The sequence below is a fragment of the Dendrobates tinctorius genome, unplaced genomic scaffold (genome assembly GCF_039654945.1).
Source record: "Dendrobates tinctorius isolate UK_male_01 unplaced genomic scaffold, ASM3965494v1 ptg000018l, whole genome shotgun sequence".
In the NCBI taxonomy this organism is placed as follows: domain Eukaryota; kingdom Metazoa; phylum Chordata; class Amphibia; order Anura; family Dendrobatidae; genus Dendrobates; species Dendrobates tinctorius.
Genome location: NW_027361686.1, coordinates 9,420,534 through 9,432,895, shown reverse-complemented (window position 1 = coordinate 9,432,895; position 12,362 = coordinate 9,420,534). Strand labels below are relative to the sequence as shown.

Here is a 12,362-nt window from a genome sequence, read left to right as displayed (position 1 = left end):
TGCCCATTCGTAGCAATAAAAGTGCATTAATATCGTAAATTATGTATAATTTACATTTTTCCTTGTAATAGACAAATCAGCAGTAAAACTGACAAGTGCCAGAATTTCAGCCACTTCTTAATTCTTGCCATTGTCACAGGACTTTTAAGCAAAATATTGTGACAGGTAACTGTGACCTGTAGGCAAAAAAGTTGCTATAGAACATTTTATAAAAAATAATAGTGTTTTAAATGGGAAATGAGATCTAAATAGACCATGACTCCAAATTAAAAAAGGTCCTATAGACAACTTAAAGATATTTCCACTAATGCTTGTTAATAAGTTGCAATTTCTGAATCAGCTGAAAACATCTGTAAACACCAAACCCTGGGTCCAATAGGCGCAAATGAAAAGAATAAGGCACAAATTAAAAACAGGCATAAAACACCAAAATCTTGAAAAAAAGGGTATTTATGCAACAATGAATCGAGTCCTAAGTATTTCTCACTCTTACCATTACATTACACATGCAGAGCTTTCATATTATATACTCTGCTCCCCACAGACATACCCCAGCGCCTCTCACTGCAGTTCTGCTCATCTTTCTGGTCAGCACAATCTAAAACGCCATCACACAGGGAAGGAAGCAGAAGGCAGCGTCTTCCATCACACAAGAATTCATCCCAGGAGCAGCTCCCTGCACAGACAGAAGATCAGTGAAGATGAACAATCAGTAACTCTTCACGTACTCCGCAGACTTACCTACCCTGAGTGACTTCAACCATTCGATAGGTAGCGAGGAAGCCGGTACCTCCGTTGCGATCATCGGACACAAACTGAACCTGCAACCAGTTGGAGGTGGAAATGAAAGTGGTGGGAGCCACGGATCCACAGAATCTGCAATATTAGGAGGAGTCATCCTAGGTAACATTTGTATAGACCTGTTATTATCTCTCGATATCACAGTGATAATTGTACCTGCGTGATGTATTTCCATCTCTAAGTTCCAACCAATCAAAAATGCAAAATCCATAACGTCCCACATCTAAGAACGTGACCTTCAGCTGGACCAGATGTCCCTCACCTGCTTGCAGCATCCAAGAGCAGTGACAGTTTGGGGGGTAGTGAAAAGGGTAATTTGGAGAACGCAGTGAACCTTCAGACTCCCTCAAAAATCCACCACATGCTACGGAGGGATAGAAGAAAAAAGTATTAAAAAGCACAAATGAAAAAGGAAACAGCTATTAGTACTCGAACTGGACAGTTGAAGAGGGATGGGCGGCACTGCCTAGCACAGGCACTACCTATTCCTGTCCATCACAGATCACTTTTAGGGCTTGCTCACTCTGCCGTATATTCTCTCATGTGAGAGAATCAGGCCAATTATTCTACTGACCCTCAGCTCAAACGCTGTCAGAATGTCAGAGTGTCAACTTACTGTAGTCCAATTCTCTCTCATGAGAGAATCGCAGCACAGGTGCAGAGTAGAGATGAACGAACTTGTTCAGAAAACTTGTGTCAATCTCAAATTCAGCACAAACGTTGCACATTTGGATTAATGTTCGGATTCCTCAAAATTGGCAAAATTAGGCCAAAGTTCGGTAAATGATTGAGTTTCCATTAAGGCTGTGTGTACACGGCGATTCCGATCGGCAGTAACATTACTGTCGGTAAGATCGTTACCTTCGGTCAGAGCGCTGTAGGGTCACGCTGTCAGATGTCAGCGTGACCTCGCAGTTGTGACTGTGACCCGGGGTAAAAAGCTTACTGCATTTCACAGGTGTCGACTGATGAGAGACTACTACTCCCATCAGCCTATGCCTGCTCTCAGCGTGAAAAAGAAGATAATATTGTAGTTATGATACCTTTTAATGGCTAACAAAAATAAAATAAATAAAATAAATGATGCCTGCTATTGCTGATAACAGCACGAGCAGGCGGCGGCTGAAGGACATATTCATCAGCTGCCGTCTGTGCTCAAAGTAAAAAAAAAAATAAAGTTAAAATAAAGAAATAAATATTTAAATAAAAATAAAAAACAGTATATACTCACCTTAACCTAATCCCTCAAGCCCTTGTCTTCTATAAGAAATAAAAAACACCATGTACTCATCTTAACGCCTAAACCCCATGCTCATGTCACCTGGTAAAGAGAAAAAATAATAAACCACCACATTCCTCACTTATCCGCCATAATCCATACTGTCCCATGACGATTCAGATCACTTGTAGATGTCACGGGTGTGTCAGAGGCTGCAGACAGTCACACAGCATCTGGCTGCAGAAGGTCTCTGTGGTTGGCTTAGCAGACGCCTTCCTAGTTCTTCTGACTCTTGGACCCAGTGGCAACCTCCCCCGGCTGTAACTGACACACCAGGACCTGGGTGTTTATAGACTTCCTGCCTACTTCTGGGATATCCCCTGCTTCTTTCCATTTCCTCCTGTTGAACCCTGGAGCTATTGCAGTCGGCTATCTTCCTCTTTGGTGCTGTTGGAGGACATCTGTGTTTTCTCTCTGAGTCAACTCAAGATTACTACAGACCCTCTCATCTCTTGGTATCACAGACTTGGCCCTATCTTGGATTGCGTCATACCTAACAGACCAGACATTCAGCGTTTCCCTCTCGCACACCACCTCCTCACCGCGCCCCCTATCCATCAGAGTCCCGCAAGGTTCAGTCCTAGGGCCCCTGCTCTTCTCCATTTACACCTTCGGCCTCGGACAGCTCATAGAATCTCTTGGCTTTCAGTATCACCTCTATGCTGATGACACACAGATCTACATCTCTGGACAAGATATCGCCTCCCTACTAAACAGAATCCCTCATTGTCTGTCTGCAATTTCATCCTTCTTCTCCGCTAGATTTCTAAAAGTTAATATGGACAAAACAGAATTAATCATCTTTCCCCCATCTCACGTGACCCCCCCCAACGGACCTATCCATTAAAGTAAATGGCTACCCACTCTCTCCAGTTCCACAAGCTCGCTGCCTCTGGGTTATACTTGACACTGATCTCTCTTTCAAACCACAGATCCAAGCCCTTTCCAATTCCTGCCGACTTCAACTCAAAAATATTTCACGGATCCGTACATTCCTCAACCAAGAATCTGCACAAACCCAAGTCCATGCTCTGATCATCTCCCGCCTTGACTACTGCAACCTCCTGCTCTGTGGCCTCCCCTCTAACACTCTCGCACCCCTCCAATCTATTCTAAACTCTGCTGCCTGACTAATCCACCTGTCCCCCCCGCTATTCCCTGGACTCTCCCCTCTGTCAATCCCTGCACTGGCTCCTCATTACCCAAAGACTCCAGTTCAAAACCCTAACCATGACATACAAAGCCATCCACAACCTGAGTCCTCCATACATCTGTGATCTCGTCTCCTGGTACTTACCTGCACAAAACCTCCGATCCTCACAAGATCTCCTTCTGTATTCCCCTCTTATCTCCTCTTCCCAGAATCACATACAAGACTTCTCCCGTGCATCCCCCGTATGCTGAAACTCTCTACCACAACATATCAGACTCTCGCCTACCTTGGAAACCTTCAAAAAGAACCTGAAGACCTTCCTCTTCTGACAAGCCTACAACCTGCTGTAACCACCGATCCACCGATGCATCCGGTGCTGTAACCACCGATGCACAACAAGCTCTACCCTTGCCTACTGTATCCTCACCCATCCCTTGTAGATTGTGAGCCCTCGCGGGCAGGGTCCTCTCTCATACTCAATTTTGGCACCGCTGAGTGAGAAAGTTCTCACACAGCATATTTTCCGTAAGTGAGATCACCGGGGATAATCAGCTGATGAACGCCGGTGAACTTTCTCATCTTAGCTCAGCGCTACACACTGCAAGAGTGATTACATGCTCCTGTCAGTGTGTTGCTGCCTGCCACCAGTCATCAGGATCATCGTGGGACATTATGGATTATCTCTTCACTTCAGACAAGAGAAGAATATAGTTATTTATTATTTTAAACCATTTGCAGAGGACATTGGCTTCAGTGTACTGAGCAATGATGTGAGTATGGTTTAATTGAGAGACAATAAATGAGTCTCTGTCATTATTTCAAATAAAGGACTTTATTCTGGTTGTGTGTATTTTTTATACAATATCAGTATGGGGTTAATAATGGATATTTGTCTTATAGATGCCTCTCCATTACTACGCATTGGGCTTGATGTCACCAGACAATACAAAGGTGACATCAACCCCAGAAATATGAACCCCACTTGCCAGGGCAAGTGGGAAAATTCAGGCAAAGCACCAGAATTGGCACATCTAATAGATGTGCCTTTTATGTTGCAGCTGTGGGCTACTATTTTTCTGTTGGGGTGGGCATTATCCATGGCCCCTTACCAGCATGAGAATACCAGCCCCAAGCTGTCAGCTTTAGCTTGGCTGGTTGTCAAAAAAGGGGGGGACCCCACTCTTTTTTTTAAGTTATATATTTAAATCATTAAAAAAAAATGTGGGGATCCCTCTATTCTTAATAACCAGCTTTGCTAAAACTGACAGCTGAGGGTTGCAGCCCTCAGCTGTCAGTTTTGCCTGGCTGGTTATAAAAAATACAGGGGAACCCCATGTCAATTTTTCTATAGCGCAATTGATTGGCTAATTGATGTTACTTTTCATGGCGTCTGCCCCTAATTTGATCTGTTTTGGCACCTTTTGAGCCCCCCTGAAGGTATTGTCTATGCGTTTGGTTTTCTCACCCATTGAATTCAGTGCTGTTTGGTTATGTTTGGTTATGTTCAGCGAACATCGTGAAACTTAAAAGGTTCTCTCATCTCTAGTGCAGAGAAAATGGAGATTTTAATTTCTCCACCTTCACCATTTATTTCATTTGCTGATTTAATTTCTCCACCTTCACCATTTATTTCATTTGCTGATCTACCTTGTCTGGTACATTGTACATTTTTGGGAGAATGGCTGCCTATATCTTGGCTGTGCTCTCCTCCCATCTGTATAGGACCAAATTTACACATCTGTGTGTAATGAACCTTGTTTCATGGACCAGCCACGGATCTCTCTATTCAAACTCTACAACTTCATGGGCATATATGAGGTGGTAAAATTCAGGTCAGGAGACCTGAGGCCAGTCGGACAACAACACACTGAAGTGAGAATTCATCCTGTAAGTGAATCTGACAGCTGATACATGCTGTCCAATCCATGAGGCATTGGCTGTATGATCTCAGTCATGTATGCTTGACCCTGAAAAAGTTTGGCATTTCAAAGTAAACATACTTTAATAGCCACATGTAAGCAGAGACCTGTCATTTCAGGGCAGCAGGTGGGGAGAAGTCACCGGGGAGTCACCTGTTGGACTAGTCTCCAGCACTGCTCAGTCCCCATCTGGCTGAGATCATACAACTAGTGCCCCGTGAATTGGGCAGCATGTATCAGCTGTCGGGATCACTTTAAATCAAATTTACACATTCTTGACTTTTCACAAACAATAGGCCAATTTTCATTATGTGCTGAATCAAATTTTCATCTGATTTTGGTAGAGTTGGTGTGAATTGATCTGCACGACCTGGTCCATCAACCATGACTGCAATCTGATGAAAAAATCCAACATGGCAGATAAATTCTGTGATGTGTTTTTTTTTACTTGCAGAGAAACGACTGTTCCTCAAACCATTGTGAGACCGTTTGCTGGCCCTTATTTGTCTTTTGTACATGGGAGTTGAGAGAGATGGCAGTCAGTCGACAGCCATCTAGTGCTAATGAGCATCTCCAGTAGCGGGCCTGGCACTCAGCCATCTGGGTGGTGGACGGAGTTACTTAGCATGTGTGACCACTGGCTAGTACTATATGTGGACATTCCTACAGGGAACCAAACGAACACCAGGAGTCGCCATAACTGTTATGTAACAGCAATATCTAGGCATATTGGGAAAAAATATTATTTCAGCTAAAATGTTTTTTTCCCATCTAACAGAGAATTATAACATATATTTGTGAGACAACCCCCTGGTAATCGAAGAACTCTTTTTACAGCGTGAAATACTGAAAGATTAGCGGAAAGTTCAAATGACAAAGCCTGAGCCTAACCTTGAGGAGCCTCTGTAAAGTCATTGATCACATTGGTTCCCGAAGCAGGAGCTGCACTCTGATTGGACGATAAAAGAACCGCTTTTACATCATCCACGTTATATCCTGCATTCAAGAAAAAATATATATATACATTATGCAAACCATACAGAGGGTGAGGGGTAATAACACTACTGCAAAGGGAATTACCAATTGTGTTGATCCTTACATTTCACAGAAAAACCTTAAAAATGAAAGGTGGAATCTGGTTAGTATAACAAAACTTTTGTACTTTTTTGCTAGCTCTTATTCTAAAACACTAGTTGTCCCGTGCAAAAGTTTTGCACATTGGTTGTCGCGGGCGTAGGCAATTTCAGAAAAAGCAAGCTGGTCAAATGTAAATGTATTTCATGAGATGATGAACACAGACAGGTATTTATATAAGTAGATTGGTAATACAATAAATTGGTTTGACAAGTAGAGGCCAAAAAATGTCTTCCTGTTGAAGTACCACCTGCAGGTCATTGTGTCTTTCTGTAGGTTTATGAAAATGAATGTTTAAATTGTATTTAGTTTTAAAATCGTGAATGTGTGGTTTGTTTGGCTCTTTTCTTGCTGAAGGGAGCAAGTTTACCTTTCAAATGGTGTATCACTTGTGTGCGTGGTGCAAAGTAATCAGCGAAAAAGCAGTGCATGTTTACAAATGTGTTTGGATTTGTTTGTGATGTCTGTAAGCAGCTATGTGGTAGTGTGCTTTGCGGTAATGTGCTGCCACCTGCAGGTAATTTGACCTTTCAAATGGTGTATCATTTGTTTGTGTGGGTGGAGTATGAACGGAGCAAGTGTGCATTTCAATAGGTAATGCATGTTTACAAATGTGTTTGCATATGTGCCTCACTTGCAGTGAAGTGTGCAATCCTCCAATTTGGCTAAAAAAGGCTGGGCAAGCAGTTCAGCAAGCTGGAAAGCCCTCAAGGCAAATTTTTGGATTTGTTTGGGATGTCTGTAAGCAGCTTTGTGGCAGTGTGCTTTGGGGTACTTTGGTGCCACCTGCAGGTCATATTTCCTTACTGCAGGTTTATGAAAATTAATGTTTAAACTGTATTTTGTGATCAAATCGTGGATGTGTGATCTGTTTGGCTATTTTCTTGCTGAAGGGGGCAAGTTTACCTTTCAAATGGTGTATCATTTGTGTGTGTGGGTGGAGTATGAACAGAGATAATTAGATTCCAGCAATGTGTAACTTACTGAGCTGCTTGCTACAGTTTTCTACCTGTTCTCTGTATGCTGAGCTCTGTTTAAGCCCACCCACACTACTGATTGGCAGCTTTTTGTGTACACTGTACATAGGCAGAAAGTGGCCAATCAGTAGTGGGGGTGGGGTTATACACAGCTCAGAAATATGACAGAAGGTAGTGATAATCGCCTGCTGATAAAATCAAGCAGCCCAGTAAGTGACATATCACTGCAATCGGGGTCTCTGCCTCTTCACTATGCTGCTCTCAATTAGGCAGTAAAGCCTGATGACTGATTTCCTTTAAGGCTCCTAAATTTGTTAAAATAAAGCTTTTTAATGTCTACTTGGTAGTTCAGAACCAATTGAATCATCTCTACAGACATACTGTTAATGATATAAGTAGCCAGAGAATATAAAAGTGTTTCACAGCAAGCAATTATAAAGAACAATATGCACATTGGTAAAAATAATGACAGATGAGAGGAGTTCAGATCTGTTCCCGCACACGATTATTTGGCCTTGGAAGATAATATTCCCATCTGGATTTGCAGTTTGTTTACTGACAATAATGATTTGGTTCCAAAAGCCGAAAACAAGATTTGCTGTTGTGGCGCCCCTGAGGCTCAGTCGCCACAGAGGTACTGCACCTCCTCCTGAGGTGTGATGCCTCACCATCCAGGTAAGTTGGAGGCTCCTGACCACGCTCCAACACCTGCATCCCACACAACACAGTAGTTCAGCAAAGCCACATTGCGGCTCCCTGCTTGGAGTGTAGCAGAGCACCTTTAGTGGCTCCCTGCTTGGAACACAAAATGTGCTGGGAGGTAGGTGGAGTTAGAATACATAAAAGAGCGGGAAGGGTTAGGATTTGAGAGTCAGTCAGTCGGAGAGTCACTCAGAGAGGAGTGAGGAAAGAAGATCCCTGGGAGAGAGATGGAGGAAGGAGGTGCTGCCGCAGATCTCAGTGACCTGGGTCTGCTGGCACAGGAAAGGAAAGAAGGAGAAAGACATTGAACTGAAACCTGATCTTCCATAAGAAGGAGAGATTAGTACGGAAAGAAGGAGTAAAAGGGAAGAGAGGACGTGGGGTAGGAGAGAACCCTGTCTAGAAGTTCTACGCGCAAGGCCGGGGCCTGGTCCCCGAGGTTGTATGGACATTAATGGTCCTGCAGCAGACACCGGTGGAGTAGTGGGCTGTAAATGCACTACTCCCATCTAAGACTTGGGGGCACAACAGCAACCTTGATAGTGAGCCGGGACTCTGGAGTAAGGAGTCCTCGAAGCAGGCTACAGCTGTCTGCCGTACAAGTAGAGTTCTTGGGACCATCTGTCAGGAGGCACTCCAGTGTAACTCAGTACTAGGAGTACTTCACACTTAAAGGTGCTATAAGAGGAGACGTTTAGAAAGGCACATGTTGGCGGAGCGTTGGAAGGGAGCATTTCATCTGGCCTGGAGGTTGATTGAGTCTCTGAACCGGAGGACACAGCACGGGGGCAGGCACTTGTGTGTACTACAGACTGTGAGTAAAGCTTTGGAACTACAAGACCTGGTGTCCTCCATTGATTCTTGCGCCAACACACCCAGCACCGCTACATCTGGGTACCAGCTTCTACACCACTTGTGCCTCTCCTCTACCCCTACATCTACACTGCCCTGGGGCTACAGCTTCACCTGTGGGGAGCTTCACCATCTTGGCTGCAACACACCACCAGCCCCAGAGGATCTGCACGCAGCGTCGGCTCAACATCTCACTTGCCGAACACCACAGGTGGCATCACGAACTATTCCATTAATTACATTCCACCATTGAAACTTCCCCTGTTAATTTGGCGCCCAGGGCCACGGACCGGGTCACCGCTGCTGTGACACATCCCGCCGATGCCGGCCCGGTACAGAGTACCCCACAGGCCTGGGAGGGAGACCCACTGTTCTTTTCTGAGCCACTAAATGAACGTTCAGGGATTAGTGGATGTCATGCAGTTACAAATCTAAGCTGTAAGAACGTGTGTTTCTAAGGGTCTTGGATCCGATACACAGCAGTACAAGGTGTTATCGTTGCTGTGGATAGACATGTCCCACATAGCATAAGTGACATTTGCCGTAGAAAATCTCCCCTGTTCATAATTAACTTGTTGCATGCCATAGATAAATGGCTACTAAAGGCTCGCGGGTGAAATATTCTCTGCATCTATCTATTGTGTGATGGCCCAAATACCTGCACATCATAGGCTTATCTCCACCGGAAGCACAGGGTGAGTCATATTGGACTCCTGCAGTTGCTCCCATACACATGAAATCGATGGGTTCAGATGACTTTTGTATCAGCTGTTATTTGTCCTGGATTAGGCTCTGTTCACACTGGCCTGTTAGCTTCTGCATTGTCCACTTGTTTTAGAATCTCTAAAAGGGTGTAATTTATGAATACAGAGGACGTTAAGGGAGTATTCCAACCTCAATAAGGATCGCCAATTTCCAAATGATTTCCTTATTTAAAATTGGAAATTTGCAAATACCTTCGGATGTTTCAATGTTCTCTGTATAATTTCCTGGATCTTTATCGTTTATCTTAGATTTCCATTAGATTAGGCCACTGCTGCGATCTTGCGGTGGTAGTCATACTGTGTGTTGGCAGCGGATTATTCAGGATACTCTCCAAGTGTGTGACAACGCAGCTTCTTTATTCATGAACAATCAGTAACAATATATGATAAGCTTAATAAATCAGGAATACTGTAAATCGTTTATGTGTCTCTATCTGTGCAGCATCTACAGCAGGCTGCTTCTCTCATACACAGAAACAGGAAATACAGTCACATGCTATCCCTGTGTGAGCCACTGGGAGTTTTTTTCATTCTAACTTTATGAACAGCATACAAATTTAGCAACTAAGCACTCATAGACAGGAATGGAGTTGTTGCACCAAACATATTCCAACACCATGGCATCTGAGGCCACCTCTCTGCAAGTCCATGGCTTATGTGCAGTAGCACGTGAGCTGCCATATTGTGCTGCAGACAGAGCAGAGCTCTTGGGGAATTAGGACTATGCCTGTCCATCTTATGTATCAGTTGCAAGCCTGAATGCATTGGGAAGCAGACCCTTTTGACTTGGGCAGTCTACACCCCAGACAACCTAAGGACTCCATCCCACACTAAACCACAGCTAGATCCGAGATTTTGCGACTTCCTGCAGTATTTCTTCCTGCTGTGTAACAAACGTGCAACTTTTTTCCAAAGTCACTGCGACTACTGTGGTGTATGAATCCAAACTCTTCCACACTTCCGGTTCTCTGCCCTGAAGAATAGAGAGGTTTCCTCTACCCTCCTCGGTCAGAAGCCCTCCTGAATCTGCATACATTGAATAGCAGCATCCGGAGCAAGTGGAGAAACCAGGAACATGCAAAAATACATAATGCAGAAAAAATGGAAGCATCCATTAGTACAAATATGAAAAACAAAATAACTCACTCTTCATCAGAATCCCCATTGTCAGGCTGAAAATCACCACAAAGACCAGAATAATGGTGGTAATAATCAATATGGAGATGCGATTTGTCCGAAGTCTTCTGCTCTGTAGAGAAACTGAAAAAAGAAATACTATTATTCATTTACTGCAGAAAAACAGATTCTTCTGCTCCTACCATGCCGTGTGTAGCTGGAACTCAGCTTAAAGTGAATCTGTCAGCAGGATTTTGATACGTAAACTACAGAGACTGTCAGGTCGGCGCCATTATACAGATTAAAATGATACCTGGTGATGAAATCCGTCTTTTGGTTGTTGTTTAATGTTTGTTTTCAGTTTTCAGTTAAGTAGACTCTCGTGCTTTGGGGTTGCGTGTGGGCTTGGCTGTGGGTGGGGCTTTAATTGGTGCTCTGGCCTCATCTTCATTCTTGTGGCTTAACTGACAGATCATTGATCCATCAGAGACCTGCCCCTGTTTGGAAATATTGCAGTTGGTATTGTGGGCTTTGAAAAAAATTTTTTACTTCCAACAAAATGGCGCCCATGGTAGCGAATAAGCAGTAGCAGCTATAGACAAGCTATGCTCTGAGTCTGCGCTAGCACCACCCACCAGGGGATGGGGATTGTGCAGATTATGAGCATTGTTGGCAGATAGATGCTACTGCACGTGCACCGCCTCTGGCATTATTTTGTTGGAGAAGAAAATTGGTTCTCGCAAAATGGTGCGGGCGCATGGATAGCAGTGACGTGCCCCCTAAGGCCGTGGGGTACCCGAAATCAGACCAGACAGTTCTATGGGGGAGGTCATGGGGCCGTGATCCATTTCCGTGGCCCTGGCCGTGTCATAAAATAGAGGATAGTTATGTGGTGCTTAACCATGAGGCCACCCGTGGTGTTCAGCAATGGGTGGCTGACGCTGTGGCTTTGGTCCACTGGGGCTGACTGTGACGCAGGAAAAATGGTTCAGCTCCATACAGGTAGAGCAGGGCCCCAGGGCAAATATAATGATTTTTCAGATGGTGGTGAATGTTGGGGTGCAGAGAATAAGTGAAGGACACAGAGAAGTGCAGTTTTCTTTACCTTTTACTTGAAAGTCGATGCAATCTGGGGTACCAATTACAGATGACGGATTGAGTCCGGCTTGTCTGGAGGCATTCAAGGGATCCACCCTGTCAGGTGGGGTTGGGGACCTTCCTTCTGCGTTTTTTTTTCAGGTCCCTGCTGCTTGTAGCTAAGCTGCAGCCCTCTCCTGCGTGATGGTTTCTAACCTGTATGGCAGGTAGCGTGAGCTTTATCATGGGCACTGTCCTTTTCACTGTCATCCCGGGCTCTTGGTCTGCTGTCGTGCCTTCAGGTGTTCGGTGTGGCCAGGGAGCTTGCAGTCCCCTGCCCTCCATATTCGGCTGTCAGGGCTCCACTCTGGGGTCAGCTATAGCAGTTTTTATTCCCCTGAGCTCTTGTCTCTGCTCCTGTCCCTTCCCTCTCCACAGACCAACTGCCAATTCTCCTCTCTCACTGTCCTGCCACGAGCTCCAGCTAGCTCCCGTTTCCATGACAACTCCCCTGTTTACTCTCTCAGCTGACTTCTTTTTGCCTCACTAACCTCACCTGCTGGCCAGAATTTATAAGGACGCTCCCCT

General features: G+C 44.6%; 1 protein-coding gene across 3 annotated transcripts in view; it reads right to left on the bottom strand.

Moving 5' to 3' along the window:
- Positions 1–12,362, bottom strand: part of MFRP (membrane frizzled-related protein) — a 228,888-nt gene that overhangs the window by 132,091 nt on the left and 84,435 nt on the right. For 2 of the 3 annotated variants that reach the window (XM_073566439.1, XM_073566440.1), the window contains exons 4-8: positions 10,728–10,841; positions 6,044–6,148; positions 958–1,165; positions 746–876; positions 551–676 (exon numbers count right to left, since the gene is read on the bottom strand). In XM_073566439.1, the coding sequence (XP_073422540.1) occupies positions 551–676; positions 746–876; positions 958–1,165; positions 6,044–6,148; positions 10,728–10,841 (684 nt within the window). The remainder of the gene's footprint in view (positions 1–550; positions 677–745; positions 877–957; positions 1,166–6,043; positions 6,149–10,727; positions 10,842–12,362) is intronic. The other variant, XM_073566441.1, reaches the window with a different exon arrangement.